The 16,817-nt window shown below is 39.8% G+C and overlaps 1 protein-coding gene across 1 annotated transcript in view; it reads left to right on the forward strand.

The window, feature by feature from the left end:
* The window catches only part of MANBA (mannosidase beta), a 119,602-nt gene that overhangs the window by 87,331 nt on the left and 15,454 nt on the right, over nt 1-16,817 (forward strand). Inside the window, 1 exon segment of the mRNA NM_001285691.1 lies at nt 1,554-1,718. Coding sequence (NP_001272620.1) covers nt 1,554-1,718 — 165 coding nt within the window.

The following is a 16,817-nucleotide window of genomic DNA, read 5'->3' on the forward strand; positions in this document are numbered from 1 at the left end:
GGTGTCGGGTGAGCTTTTCTTTCCTTATTTTAACTCTCTTAGGGTTCTGATGTGCAGCTAGAATTGAGAACCGCTACTCTGGATATTCACTGAATAAGTAACTGCTTATCCACCATGTGCTCAGAACTTTAGAATATCAGTCAGATAGATCGATCAGTCCTCCAGGCAGTATTCCCCACCTCCATCCCAGCGGAGCCTCGAGATGAAGGCAGCCTCTGGAAGAGGCAGAGGCACCGTGCTAGGCTGAGCCCGGATTCCTGACCCACAGAAACTGAGGCAGTAAAGGCTTGTTTTCTGGCTATAGCATCGTTACAGATAAAATTTACAAGAATTTCAAAGCATAGCCACCAGAAGGTAGAAAGCTTCCCACATAACAGATCAGATTTATGATTATGGAATATATTCAGATTATTAGCAGTCAGAGGGATGAAAGGCCTGGAGAAATTTCCAACTTTGAAAAGGAGGAAGTATAAAAAGAAGGAAAAGCTACTGCTGGTAAGGCCTTGTGCATCTCAAATGTGTACAGGATGACTGTAAATACTAATACCTCTGTCTCAAATAAGTAATAGGAGTAATGAGTGTTCTCTAAACTGCCTGGTGGTAACACTTTCCAAAAATTAATTCAATTTGGAAAAACACCCTCCTTAAGTATGGCCAGTGTACATTGCATGTATTTTGGTATAAATAAATTCCTAAAGAATAACTATTTCCTTTTTAAGTGGATTGGTCTGTGCATTGCATGATCACTGGGAATCATAAGTCATCTGATGAATGGGGATTATTAAGTGTTCTAAATTTCAGGGTTTTTTCAGGGTGGAGCAGAACATGTTTTTTCAGTCTCTGTAGCTTGGATTAAAATTAAGCTCTGATATTTTCAGATGTAGCCACCAGTTGTCTTACATCTTTGTCACATGCTAACAGTTCATTAAATCACAGGCCTAGAAGCCAGAACTATTGCTTTTTTTTCCATAAAAGGTACATTACTAATGTGTGGTATTTGTTTTTGTCTTTTGACTTGATCTGATGATAGCTTCTCAAAGGAAAAGAAAGATTCTATAAGTTAAAAAAAAAGTTTTATTATTACGGGAAAAAAGTATCATTGTTTGGTTTGTATCTTCAACTATATCAAAATTAAATGTGTATGTATCAAATAATATATTTAGTGAGAAACAAATGAGTATATGCTGAGCAATTATCATCTTACTGGTGATATTTTATTATTGTTAAAGAATTGACAGTTTTAAAAGAATGTTATTTTCGGTTTATTATTCAGTTTTGACAGTTTCTATGCTTTGATGAGATGACATTTTAAAATGTACATAAAGAATATTCCAAAAAAACCCAAACGTTTTGATGAGAGAAGCCTTTTGATAGAAATACCAAATAGAATAGGGCTAGTCTTGCACTAATAACAAATATGATGCCTAAAATGTGAGGTTGGTCCCAGAGCTCTTTTCCAGTGTGTATCATTTTCAAGTTTGCCAGGAATTTGGAAAAGGGTAGTTTCACTCCTCTAACTTCCCAGTTTGAATCTCTTATTCTTTACTCGAAAGGTTTCCTCAGAAGAGGACTGGTCTTATGAAAGCAGCTTTGCACTTCATCGGCAACATTTGATTAATGGTAACAGTGAAATGCTTCAGCAGATTGAACTTCACTTCAAGCTCCCAAACAGTGCAGATCAACTACGCAGGTTCAAAGACACTCTTTATCTTACTCAGGTAAGCCATTTTCATTCTGGGCTTCAACAGCTACCTGCAATTAACGTAAGAGATCCTTAGAGTTTGTAAGCCTTTTGTGATGAAAAATATTCAGGGTTTTTCATCTTGCTGATTTAAAAAAAAATTATCTTCTTCAAAATAGAGAGATGATGACAGGTAAAACCTGAAATAGTGAAAATTTTGGCATTTGTCTTTCTTACAAGAACAGCTCACAGAATTCTATAACAAATTGTGTATTCAAGTATTCCCTAGTCCAAGATTACTATCAAGTTTCCATAATTAAGTCTAAAGTACTCCGGTGTTCTTGCCTGGAGAATCCCAGGGACAGGAGAGCCTGGTGAGCTGCCGTCTATGGGGTCGCACAGAGTCGGACACGACTGAAGCAACTTAGCAGCAGCAGCAGCAGTTGCCAAGGATAAAATGGGAAAATGGAACACAGGAGAGACCAAAAACAGACTCATGTACGATACAGCCATCTGACTAATGGTGCAATATTCCACTGTAATCTGTGGGAAAAGATAGTCTTATCAACAAACAGTACTGTATCAAGTGGCTACCTTTATGGGAAACAAATGAGCTATGACCCCCATATACAAAAATTAATTAATGATCACTCAACTGGGAAAAGTAGTACCGTAAAGCTTCTAGGAGAGACCACAGATTATCTTCATGACCTTGGCAAACAGTTTCTTAAACAGAACATAAAAAACACTATGAAGGAAAATAATGATAAATTGGACTTCGTTAAAATTATACACTTGTGTATTAAAGCCACCATCAAGAGAGAGAAAATGCAAGCCACAGATTGGGGAACAATGTTTACAGTACGTATATCTGATAAAGGATTTATATTTAGAATAAAGCACTTCTGTAAAGCAATAAGAAAAAGGTAACCTGTTAAAAATGGACACAGTTCTTGATCAGGCACTTCAAGATAACCAGATGGTCAGAAAGTATATGCAAATGCGCTCAATTTCATTCTTAATTAAGGAGATGCAAATTAGAGCCATGCCAGGATACTCCTACACACTGTGTACACAATGTGATTTTAGCACAATGGCTAAAGTTAGAAAGATTGACACTACCAACTGTTGGTGAGGAGGTGGGACAGCTGGAACTTTCAGACATTGTTGGTAGGACTGGAAATTTGTCTAAACAGTTTTGGAAATTTTAAGGCAGTTTGTACCCAAGCTAAACATTTGCTTCCTCCTTGAATCAGCATTTCTGCTTATAGTTGTGTACCCAAGAAAAACAAGTGCATATGTCTGTCACAGACATCTAAAATAATGTTTATTACATGTTTATTCATAATTCCCCCAAACTGGAAACAACCAAAATGTTCTTTAACAGAAGAACTTACAAACAAATTGTGAAATATTTATACAGTGGAATGAAAGTCGCTCACTTGTGTCCGACTGTTTGTGACTTCATGGATTACACAGTCCATGGAATTCTTCAGGTCAGAATACTGGAGTGGGTAGCCTTTCCCTTCTTCAGGGGATCTTCCCGACCCAGGAATCAAATCGGGGTCTCCTGCAGTGCAGGCGGATTCTTTACTAACTGAGGTATCAGGGCTCCTCAGCAATAAAAAAAGAATAAACTACTGATACCAGCTTCAACTCAGATAAATCTCACAGAGGTTATGTTGAGCAGAAGAAACATTGAAATTTCACTGTGGACAATGAATCAAGGTGATATACAGCAAATTAGTGGTAACTACTCCTGTGGAGGAAGTTGGTGCCTTATGATTAGGAAAGGGTACAAGGAAACTTTCTGGAATGCTAAAAAAGTTTTGTGTCTTTCTCTGGGTGTTGGTTACATGGGTGTATACATATGTTAAAATTCACCGAGTTATACGCTGAAAATCTGTTCATATTATATTATGCACCTTACTAGATTTTTTTCCCAATGGCTCTGTTGAGATATAAATTGACATACCATAAAGTTCACTTGTTTTAAGTGTACAGTTAAGTCATTTTTAGTATATTTGTTAAGTCATGTGACCATCACCATAATCCAATTTTAGAACATTTCTGACACTCCAGAAAGATCCATCTTACCCATTTGTGATCACTCTCCTTTCTCACTTCCAGTCTTCAGCAAACATTAATTTGCTTTCTGTCTTTGTAGATTTTATTTTCTCAACATTTCATATAGCTGGAACCGTATAATACCTCTCTTTGGTACGTGGCTTCTTTCACCGAGCATGATGTTTTTGAAGTTCTTCCATGTTATAGTGTGTATCTGTACTTCATTTCTCTTTCTTGCTGAATAATAGCCTGTTGTATGGAGATCATGTTTTATTTGTCCATTCATCAGTTGATATACATTTGGGTTATTTTCCATTTTTAACTATTATGAGTGATACTAATATGAATATTTGCATACACATCTTTGTACCTTTATTTTCATTTATCTTGAGTAGAAATATATGAGTAAACTTGCTGAGTTATGTGATAAATTTATGTTTGACTCTTTTTGGAGTATAATTGGTTTATGCTGTTAGTCTGCTGTACAATGAAGTGAATCAGCTGTGTGTATACATATATCCCTTCCCTCGTGAACCTCCCTCCCCCTTCATCCTACCCCTCTAGGTCGTCACAAAGCACCAAGCTGAGCTCTCTGTACTATACAGCAGGCTCCCACTAGCTAGCTGTTTTACACACACTGTGGGGTCGCACAGAGTCGGACACGACTGAAGCTACTTAGCAGTAGCAGTGTATAAATGTCAAACCTAATCTCCTGGTTCATCCCACCACCCCCTTCTTCCCACCCACTTCCGCATGTCTGCTCTCTACATCCGTGTTATGTTTAACTCCTAAAGAAAAGAACAACCTGGATTTTAGACAATATTTTTTTAATAGAAATTTATTTATTTTAATTGGAGGCTAATTACTTTACAAGATTGTATTTGTTTTGTCATACATTGACATGACTCTGCCACGGGTATACATAGACAATATTTTCATCTTAATATTTACATTTGCCTATTTTACTTTATGAACCTGTGAATGAACCATGTAAGACTATTTGAAAGCAACTGCTTATTTATCTGATATTTCTGCTAAACTTGTTTCAAGTTCTGAGAGAGAAGGGAAGAACCTAATCACAATCATATGAGTTGATCTGAAGTAATGTATTAAACATTTTAATTTTTGCATGTCAGCATCTAAGAATGTTCCAATTTTTATTCAAGCTTATTCTCATCAGTTTTCTCCTGTATAAAAACACAAAACCCTGGATGGAAGTTGAAACAAAAAACTGGCAGCCAAAACAATACTCTTTTTTGGAACAAACTGATGAAGAGAATTTTAACTTTTCAACTGTTATCAGTTCAAGAAGTTTTGCTCATGTGATATTTAATTTATAAACTTACTTCATAGAACACAAGTTTAAGGATTCTGTTGATATTTGTCCCTTTTTTGGTGATAGTTTTGTTTATTTAATTGGAGGATAATTACAATGTTGCGTGAGTTTCTGCTGTTCAACAACATGAATCAGCTGTAAGTATACATATATACCCTTCTCCTTTTGTAAACATTTTTAATTAGAGGATAATCGCTTTCAGTGTTGTGTGGGTCTCTGCCGTACATCAGTGTGATCAGCCGTTAAGTATACACGTGTTCCCTGCCTTGCGGCCCTCGCCCTCATCGCTCTCCTCTGGGCTGTCAGAGCACTGCTTGCGCTCCCTGTGTTCCACGGCAGCTCCCCACCAGCTGTCTGTTTCACACATGGTGATGCACGTTTCAACGCTGCTGTGTCAGTTCGTCCCACACTCTCCTGCACTGTTTCCACAAGTCTGCGTCTCTATTCCTGCCTTCTAAATATGTTCATCAGGAACATTTTTTTCTAGATTCCATATATATGTGTTAATATATGATATTTGTTTTTCTCTTTCTGACTTACCCAGAAAAGCATAATTCAAAAAGACGCATGTACCCCAGTGTTCATCGTAGCATTATATACAATAGCTAGGACCTGGAAGCAACCTAGGTGACTATTGATGGATGAATGGGTAAAGAAGTTGTGGTACAGATATTTGTCCCTTTTAAAGCGGCGTAGTTCATCCTTATTAATTTCTCATAGCCAATGTTCTATAAAACTATCTCAGTTTTGATATTTGAAATAGGATGGTCCCTATTCCTGTGCATGTGTGTTATGTGTGAACCTTTTCAGCTGTTGTTTTCATGCTGGCTTTCCCCCTCCCAGCTGTTCATTTTATTGTGGTTACTTTATTCTGTTTCCTCAAAACACATTCAAAGAACTAACAGAAAAAATTCTTATTTCCAAACTCATGAACATTGGAGGTACACAGTTGGGGGCTGGGGTGTGAGTGTGTTTTCAGTCATTCAGTTGTGTCTGACTCCTTGTGACCCCATGGATAGCCTGCCAGGCTCCTCTGTCCATAGAATTTTCCAGGCAAGAATACTTGAGTGTGTAGCCATTCCCTTCTTCAGAGGATCTTTCTGACCCAGGGATCAAACCCACGTCTCCAGTCTCTCCTGAACTGGCAGGTGGATTCTTTACCACTGAGCCACCAGTGGGATTATGTGTTGGTGGTTCTTCTTTGTGATGACTTTTGTCTGATCCTGTAAGTATGAGCTTCCTATCAGGCATTGGCTGGGAACTGGACTTGTTGGTTCTACCTTGAGACTTTCTGACACTTGATGGATCTGAGATGAAAGAAATCAGAATTGTGATTTTTTTGTTTGTTTGTCCTTAGTGTTGGACTTTCTCAACTGAGTATAGATAGGAAATGTTAGGAAATGTTGTTAACAAGTTTCTCTTTCCTTATCATTTTCATATTAGAACAGTCATCTTTAGTGTAGGTACAAGAAGTAAATCTTTCTTTGGTCCAGTTTCTCTGTTCCCGCTCCCACCTCTTGCTCTTATTCTCATAATCCATTATACTGATTCTGAAGAACCAGGGTACTTGCCTGCGTGCCAATTTTTAAGACATTCTATTAAGGAATTTATTTTGTATGCAACTTTCAGAAAACTCTTGGCTGAGAAAGCTGTGCAATAAGTTTCTTTACATTTAGATCCTTCCCTGGCTTCTGTTTATCTTGCAACCACAAAGGCATCCCTTAGGCTCTTACCTCTTTAATTCTTTTAATGTTCCATAATAATCTTGCCCTACTTTTCATTCTCCTACTTTAACCTGTTGTATTCCAAATAACCTACATACCTAGGCACACTCTCTTAAGCTGTGTCACACAGACCTCGCTGCTTAGTCCGGGGACTGTCTATACTAACAAATCTGTTAGGTGACTTATTCGACCACCATGGTTTCTTGCTAGCCAGCTAGGGAGGAAGCTGGCCTGTGGGCTGTCTTCACTAACCCCTTAGCTTATAGCCCCCTCTAGTGTTTTCGTTTATTCTTCACGTATTTATTGAGCATGTAATGAGCACTAGAAGTTTGGGGATGTACTTTAGGGATCCATTTTATCTACTGCGTTGCAAGTGACTTGATCATAAGAACAAAGGTGGGGGTAAAAAACAGCCAATGCGGTAGGTCCAGGGGTTGATGATACCTGCTACTCTGAAAGTTTCCTTTTTCGTAAGCAAATGTGTTGTGGGGATCCAGAATATGCTGAACTTTAAAGTTAGGGGTAGGGTGGGTAAAGAAAGGGAATGAAGGTAAGATTACTAACTGCGTATTACACACTAGTATGTTGTATTTATATGCATCATGTAATTTAACAATCAAGCAGACAATCAGCTTCTTTGCATGTCTACTGAAATACTTGGCCCTGAGGCATAAGCTGCTTTGTATACCTTCTCATGTAATTTGAACAACGTCTCCAGACATCTCTATTACTGTTTTCCTTTTACACATGAGGAAACAGAGGCTCAGAACAGTTAAGTATTTTTCCCAAGTTTTCAGGGCAATGAATGAAGCAGGGTTTCTGCTTTTTAAACTACACTATCAAATCTCTCTACAGCTGAGATACGGGAAATTCTGTAACTACTGAGATGTTTAGTTGAATTATCATGTCAAATTTTCAGCAGTTAAGTAAAGCGGACATCAGAAATTTAGCACATTAAAAAAGTCCTTATTGGAACAATAGAGAAAAGGAACAAAATCAAAAGTTAATTGTTTGAAAAGATCAATAAAATTGAAAAACATTTAGCTAGCTTGGTCACGAAGATGGGAGAGAAGACTCAATTTACTAAATCAGAAATGAAAGAGGGAACATTACTATTAACCTTACTGGAGAAAAAAAAAGGGGAGGGGGTGATAATGGAATATTATAAACAGCTGTATGACAACAAGTCTTATATCCTAAATGAAATGGGCAAATCCATAGAAATACACAAACTATGAAAACTTACTTAAGAAAAAACTGGGAATAGACCTTTAACAACTAAAGAAGTTGAGTTAGTACTTAAAGGGCTTCTCTTAAAGAGGGCTTCTCTTAAAGATGGCTTCACAAGTGAATTCTAAAAAATACATAAGGAAGAATTAACACAACCCTTCACAAAAATTTCCCCAAAAATAGAAGAGGCAAAGTCACTTCCTAAACTCTTTCTGTGAAGACATTGTTCTCCTGGTAACAAAACTGGACAAAGACATACCAAGAAAAGTGCGTGCCAACGTGTACCCTTATGGGCTTCTCTGGTGGCTCAGATGGTGAAGAATCTGCTTGCAATGCAGGGATGGATCCCTGGGTCAGGAAGATCCCCTGGAGAAGGAAATGGCCACCCACTCTAGTATTCTTGCCTGGAGAATTCCATGGACAGAGGAGCCTGGCAGGCTGCATAGAGTCCATGAGATTGCAAAGAGTCAGACATGACTGAGCGACTAACACTAGAGATGAGTATAGACAGAAAAAAAATCAACAAAATAGTGGCAATTCAAATCCAGCAACATGGAAAAGGTTAATATGTCATAAGTGGGATTTATCTCAGGAATGGAAGACTTGTTCAACATATGAAAGTCAACCAATATAATACACTATGTTAATAGAAGGAAGAAAAAACAACTATATAATGATAATCTCAATAGGTGAAGAAAAAGCACTAGACAAAATGTAACACCCTTTCATGATAAAAAATTCAACAAACTAGGAATAGAAAGGAGCTCCCTCAACCTGAGAAAGAGCCATCTATGAAGAACCTGTAGCTAATATCAAATTTAATAGTGGAGGAAAGAATGCTTTCTCCCTAAAATGAGAAACGAGACAAAGAAGCTTTCCCTTGTCCCTTCTGTTCAACATTGTACTGGAGATCTAGTCAGCACAGTTAGGCCAGAAAATGAAATAAAGGCATCCAAATTGGAAAGAAAGAATTAAAAACTGTATCTGCAGATGCATGATCTTATATATAGAAAACCATAAAAACTACCTAAAACCTACTAGACCAGTAAATTAACTTAGCCACTCTGCAGGATATAGTATCAATATACAATTATCAGTTGTATTTTAAGCAATAAGCAGTTTGAAAGTGAAATTAACTAAACAATACCATCTACAATAGTATCAGAAAGAATAAAATACTTTGGAATGTATTTAACTGAAGAGATATAAGACTTGCACACTGAAAACTACAAAACATTAGTGATGGAAATTAAGGAAATGGAAGGATATTTTGTGTTAATGGATTGGTAGACTTAAGAACTCCACAAACTGATCTACAGATTTAGCATAACTCCTATCAAAATTTATGCTACCAACTTTGGAAAAATGGGCAAAGTGATACTAAGATTTATATATAAATGCAAGGCACTCAGACTAGTCAAAACAATCTTGAAAAAGAACAAATTTGGAAGACACACTTCCTGCTTTTAGAACTTACTGCAAAACCATTGCAATCAAGGCACTATGGTACTGACAAAGGATGAACACATAGATTGATTAAATAGACTTGAGAGTCCAAAAATCAGCACATCTATGGTCAATTGATTTTCTACAAGGATGCTAAGATGATAAAATGGAGAAAGAATAGTGCTTTGAACAAATGGTGCTTAAATAACTGAATAACCACATGTCAAAGAATGAATTTAGACTTCTACCTCACACCATATACAAAAATGAACTTAAAATGGATTAAAGATCCAAATGTATGAAACTCTTAGAAGAAAATATACGCATGAATCTTTGTGAATTTTGATTATATAACAGTTTCTTAGCTATAACATCAAAGCAGAAGCAACTGAAGAAAAAATTAAATTGGACTTCATCAAAATTAAAAACTTGTGTGTCAGAGGATCCTATCACAGAAGTGAAAAGATAATCCATGAAATGGGAGGAAAAATTTACAAGCCATGTATCTAATAAGGGTCTAATGTCCAGAACATATTAAGAACTCTTACAACACAGTAATGAAGAAGACAACCTAATATACAAATGAGTGAAATATTTGAATGGACATTTGTCCAGTGAACATGACCAGTAGGTACATGAGAAGATGCACAGTGTGGCACTCTTGCTGCTGCTAAGTCGCTTCAGTCGTGTCCGACTCTGTGCGACCCCAGAGACGGCAGCCCACCAGGCTCCCCCGTCCCTGGGATTCTCCAGGCAAGAACACTGGAGTGGGTTGCCATTTCCTTCTCCAATGCATGAAAGTGAAAAGTGAAAGTGAAGTCGCTCAGTCGTGTCTGACTTAGTGACCCGATGGACTGCAGCCCATCAGGCTCCTCCGCCCATGGGATCCTCCAGGCAAGAGTACTGGAGTGGGGTGCCATTGGAAAATGCAAATCAAAACCACATGAGATACCACTCATATCCACTAGGATATCTGCAATTTAAAAAAAAAGAAAAAAGAGACAAATATTGGTTAAGTATATTGGTCAGTGTTTCTAGAGAAACAGACCAAATATGATACATAGAGATAGATGCTTCCCAGGCGGCCCTACTGGTAAAGAACCCACCTGCCAATGCAGGAGACATAAGAGACCTGAGTCTGATCCCTGGGTCAGGAGGATCCCCGGGAGGAGGGCATGGCAGCCCTCGACAGTACTCTTGCCTGGAAAATCCCATGGGCAGAGGAGCCTGGTGGGTCCATGTCGTCGCAAAGAGTTGGACAGAACTGAAGCGACTTAGCACATAGATGTATAAAAGAGGAAATTTATTACAGGAATTGCCTCAGATGATTACGGAGGCCAAAAAGTCTTGCAGTCTGCCATCTGCATGAAGGAAAACCAGGAAAGCCTATGGTATAATTCAGCTTGAGGTCTGAGAGCTGAGGCGCCGTTGCGGTAAGATCTGGAGTCTCAGCGTCCAATCACCAGGAACTCCAGTGTTGGAGAGTTAGAGAAACTGCCTCAGCTCAAGAGAGAGAATGCACCTTCCTCTACTCTTTTGTTCTGTTCAGGCCATCAGCCGCCTGTGATGACACTCACCCGCATTCGTGAGGACGAGCTTCTTCGTCTATGGAAAATAGTGTTTCCCAGCTGTGTGTGTGTGTCTCTGTGTGTGTGTCTCTGTGTGTGTCTGTGTGTGTGTGCGCTCAGTCCGACCCTTTGTGACCTGAGTAGGCATCCCCTAACCCAGTCAGATTCACACATAAAGTTATAACCATTAGAGAAATTAGAAACCTCAAATGGTTTGCTAGTGGGGATGTATTAATAAAATGGTACAGCTACTGTAAAAAAGTTTCTCAGTGTCCCAAAAGTTAAAACAATTACCATAGGACACAGAAATTCTACTTGTAGGGATGTATCCAAGAAAATGGAAAACTTATTCACCCAAAAAGCTCTGCCTCAAAGTTCATAATAGCCGAAAAGTTAAAACAGTCTAAATGTTTACCAGTAAGTGGATACACAAAGTGTGGCATATCCATGCAATGAAATAGTATCCAGCAGAATAAAAAGGTTTGAAGTACTGGTACCTAGTCCAACGTGGGTGAACCTTGGGAACTTTAGGCTAACTGAAGGAAGTCAGTCACAAATTGTATCTTACATATTGTATTATACCACTTACATGAAATGTCCAGAATAGACAAATGTATAGAGACAGAGAGTGGATGAATGGTTTCCAGAAGCAGAGGAGAGGGAAGAATGAGCAGTATAATACGGGAATAACACTTGTATTAACCAGCACAGAGTTTTGTGGGGGAGGATAATGAAAATATTCTGAAATTATATAGCGGTGAGATTTGCGCAACATGTGACTATACTAAAAGCCAATGAATTGTAAACCGTAAAAGAGTAAGTTGTGTGGCATGAGTTCTATCCAGTTTAAAAGTGGCTTTATAAGAAGATGGTTATGGTCAAGATAACTTTAAGTAAATACAGTATATAAAGACCGTTGTATCAGGAGAACCTATCACATGGCTACTCCTAGTTCCAAAGGCAGAGGTGTGGTTCTGAGCATGTAACCCAGGTATAACCCTACCAATCTGGAGGAAGAGGAGAACGGGGTTTTATACACAGCAACCTTTTTCACAGTGGCATAGCTGAAATTGGAACCTAGGTCTCGGTGTCCTGGTCCCGTTCCTTTTCCCCATGCCGTGTTTCTCTGAGGACAACGATTTCACAAGTGTAATCAAGCGAGCTGCTGAAAATAGGCATATTTCTAAAACTAAAATAAGATTTGTCTGCTAACAGTGGGACTGAGTAACCTACGAAATGACTAAGCATTTATCCTTCTTATGTGTAAAGATTGTTTTCTTTAGGAGAAAAATGCACGAATGTATAAATATGGGTACAATTTTTGAAGGGAAAGAGGCAGTTGCAGTGATTTTTCTCCAGGCAAGTAGGATTGTACATTTTCCCTTTAAGAGGGACAGTGGACAATGGTCTTCGGCATTTTTATGAACAAAGGTGTCATTCATTAGCCCTAACTGGCACCCGCTGGTATGGGTAAACCCAGATCCGTGCTCCAGGCACGGCACCAGCTGTCTGTGGAGGGTGCTCCAGGGTGCATATGACAGAACCCGGGGCCCGGAAGAGCCTTGGTTGTCACTCTCGCATCAAGTTCTGGTGTGATCGGCCAGGAGGTAGGGCTTGCCCAGTGCTCTTTTCCTATCATTCCTAGCAAGGCTTTGGAGTCTGCTTGCATTAAAATTTTTTTCTAAGTATAAAAGGATTGCTAATACTTACCTATTAAGCCAGACAAGGTAAATGACAGCTCGGAAATGGTTAGATATACAGAAGTAAATATATTTTGCAGCTGATTCTGAGAGTTGGAGTAATTTAGGAACTGAAAACTCAAATGTTTGTAGGAGCCCGGCAGGTAACTTAAACGGATGAGAGTGTGAATATTGGGGATTATGGCAAAATGGAGCATACAGGCCCTGACTTCAGACACTAAACTATAATACCGACAACAATGAGACACAAGAAGCACCTGCTCTGTGAGCCAGTTAAAACCTGTGTGGGCTGAGCCCTGACTGCAGGCTACCAGCTTATGGCAATCTCTCAACTGGAACATAATAGAGCAGCATGCAACCAGGACTTTAAAATGTGTCATATATTGACACATTATATTGACATTGTATTGTATTATTTTGTCATATAGTGACGTTATATGACATTATATTGTCATATATTGACAACACAAGAAGCAAAGAGATTAATTTGAACATAAAATGTTCTTAATTCTTGTATTTAAAGAAAAAGCTGCAAACCATTCAAATGCCTATTAATCACTGGAGAATGATTCCTCCTTTGAAGCACAGAGAGATATAGGAAATGCCAGTGTGTATGATGGAAGTGTACATAGATGAAAATTAACTGAGTAGAATACAAGACTGGAAATGCATATGAGTTACAATCAGTTCAGTGCAGTCGCTTAGTCATGTCAGACTCTCTGCGACCCCATGGGCTGCAGCACGCCAGGCTTCCCTGTCCATCACCAACTCCCGGAGCTTACTCAAACTCATGTCCATCGAGTCGGTGATGCCATCCAACCATCTCATCCCCCATCGTCCCCTTCTCCTCCCACCTTCAATCTTTCCCAGCATCAGGGTCTTTTCCAATGAGTCAGTTCTACACATCAGGTGGCCAAAGTATTACAATATGTGTTACAATATGTTACAATATGTTACAATATAATGAATTACAATACATGTTAACAAAGATCAGGAAGGAATTTGGATTGTTGTAAAAACAAAAAAATTGTTGCTCTTTGCATTCCCCCTCCCCCGCTGAAAAGAAGCTTAAATTCACCTTGAAAAAATGCAGGTCACCTCTACCAAAGCCATCAGTAAAGCATCTAATCGTCCTTTGGATCAGGTCTAACTAAGCATGAGCATGACTGTCTCAATGAGTATGGCTTTGTCTTCAAAGCTTGTATTTTTGCCTGAAAGAGATGACCTGATTTCCTACTCGTATACACTGATGTTTTGTTTCCCACCTCAAAATCCTGGTTTTCACTCTTCTCCTGTTCACCCTGTTTTATAAACCTGGATGCAAGGAAAGAGATTCTAGTCCCAAACTTCTTGAATGACACCCCTCCTTCCCTTCTGCTCATGAGTCCACGTGGAATGAAGTCCCATAGCAGAATATTACAGGTTCTTTGGCTCCCTTGGTGTGTCAGGAATGGCCCCAACTTTGAAGATACTTCACGTCCTGGGGGTTCCAGAATTGTAGGCCAGCACCCAAAGCAAAGTATCCACGGTTGCCATCTGATGCTTGTGCTCAGCCTGTCGGGGCTAGGCCCGAACTTCTGGACTGTCTGGTGACCAGACTGCCTCTCTCTACGTGTTACTCTTTGGTGTGATGAAGCCTTCCTTATGTTTTCCCGTGATCCCTTCACACACCGTCCATAAAGCCTTTGACGATTGCTCAGGAATCTCAGGAGGAGAACAAGAAACTGCTCTTTCAGAGCCTCGGGTGTGCATGCTGCAGGGCAGGGACTGGTTGATTTTGTGCCCAGGGGAACAATTTTCACTTGGTTGGTGGGGACGTTATTTGGGGGTCCAAGTAAGATATTATCAAATTTTAAAAACAAATACCAAGATTGCTCTCCATACTGATGTGATGATGTAAGATCTGTAGTGGGCATGGATTATAATTGGTGCGGCCCTGTTTCTACTGAGATTTCATTTGCCTGCTTTATTTTCACTGACCTTTCTAAAAATTTTTCTGCAACAGTGATTCTGATAACTCAACAAACATGTGGACATTTAATGAAGGAACTTGATTTCTCTGTGCCTAGCTTTCCAGGCCTCAATGTAGATAACTCTCTGTCTTCTTCAGTTTAGCTCAGATAAGATCCTTATTTTTTATAAGGAACTTGTATAGACATCCTGAGTCTAGCTGTTATTCACCTGGGTATGGACTCTTTAATCACTAGAAATTGATGGGGTTGGATGAGAATTCAGGCAAGGCTCTGTTGGGATTTGTGCTGCAGCATGAGGGAGGGGAAAACAGGAACAGGTGCCCTTGATTCCCTGGCTCCGAAAATGTGGGTGAGGATGGAGGCCGATTGGTGAGTTGGGCGGGAGGCATCGTTTAGGTGGTCTGCCCACCCCCGTGGTGGTGCTGTGTGCAGAGATCATGTGTGGTACCCTGCTTTTCCTCCCAGCATCTCAGAAACGATAGTTGGTTGGTGGCCTTTTTGTATCTTATTGTTCACGATTTGCCCCAACTGTGCATGTATGAGGTAGGTTTTAGTCCCTTATTATTTCTTTGTATTCTGCTGCTTGAGAAGACATTTGTTCAGGAGCCAGTACTCCAGGAAAGGGTGCCAGGTCCCAGCCTAGCTCATAATTGCAGAATAACTTGACTGTCATAGACCATAGCCCTTCAGCCTGTTTTTCTATTTCACTCGTTGACTTAGTGATAGACTGATATGCTCAGGTAGTATCCTGTGGTCCTTTTGAGCTGGGACCCTCCCTCTTTGTGAGATTCTTACTCTCTTTGGAGTGTTCTTTGCCTGTTATCATTGCTGTGCTCCCAATGGTCTGCTTCCTGAATGGGAAAGGCCTTTCTTTATCTGCTCACAGCTAGTATCATCTCTTGCCTAGAAGCTGGTAATAGATTTCTAAATGATCTCCCTAATCTACTCTAGTCTCTTGACTGCTTTCAGTGATCAGAGTCACCTGCTGGAAATGCAGGTCTGATCACTTCACCCTTTAGCTTAAAAGCTTTCTGTGACTTCCATTGGCCTTCAGGATGCATTCCAAACCTTCCCAGCTCTGGCCCCTCACCCCACCAGGCTTGCTTCCATTGCTCCCAGCTTTCTGGGCTCAGGCTGCCTTGCCTTCTTTCAGTTCTTTGCTGTGCGTCCTCCTTTCATCATGCGTGTCCCCTCCGGCTGCAGAATTCTGCCCCCTTTCTTTCTCTTTCTCCTGTGAGGCCAATTCCATTGCTCAGCTAGACCCATTTCCCCTCCTGTTCAGGCTCCTAAGATCGTGTACCTCTCTTTCTTAGCCTTCATGACTGTTCAAAGTTTCCATATAGTTGTGTGATTCTTTGGGTAAGGCCTGTCTTCTATACAAGTCAGTAAGCTCCAGGAGGGTGGGCTGTTTCTTTTTGCTGGGTGAGTGGGTTACCATTAGCAGCATGTAACATGTAATACAGGTACTTATTAGATATTTATTGAATGGCCATTGGGTTTCTCTTTGCTTTACGCTTCTGGAGTGTTACAGCTCTGCCTCATGTAAATTCTGACTTCATCTGTGACTTCCTCCCTAGCCAGCCCTCCTCTGTCTAAGGGTGTTACCCTCACTGGAGCTTTTCTCATTTTTTAGGAAGGCCTCTGAGCTTAGTCTTCCAGTGGCCACATGTGCCTCCCTCTTTTTCCTCTTCTGTGAAATCCCAGGCCCTACTCTAAGACTGTCCTTTTCCTCGAAGCTCTCTCTCCAGGCTCTCCTTGGTGACCTCGCCTCTGAGCCTGCTGACCTTCTCTTTGTGAGCCCGTCCAAACTGCAGCTCCAAGCTAAGAGACGAGATACTTGCAATGTCAGTAACAGCAGCAGTAAAGGAGACTGGGTTTTCAGTGATGATGACAGTGATTAAGGCTTCTATATGAAGCTCTTTGTGCCTCTTAAACAAGAACTAAATTTACTCGTCTCTCTGTTGCAGTGTTACCATCTGTTCTGCTATGACGAAGGACTTGAACTCATAAGTTTTACATTATCAAAGTCATGATATAAAAACAATTGCTTGACTAGCAAAAAGGGGTTAGGAATTTGACAATATCAGTCACA

This window comes from Capra hircus, chromosome 6, assembly GCF_001704415.2.
Source record: "Capra hircus breed San Clemente chromosome 6, ASM170441v1, whole genome shotgun sequence".
In the NCBI taxonomy this organism is placed as follows: domain Eukaryota; kingdom Metazoa; phylum Chordata; class Mammalia; order Artiodactyla; family Bovidae; genus Capra; species Capra hircus.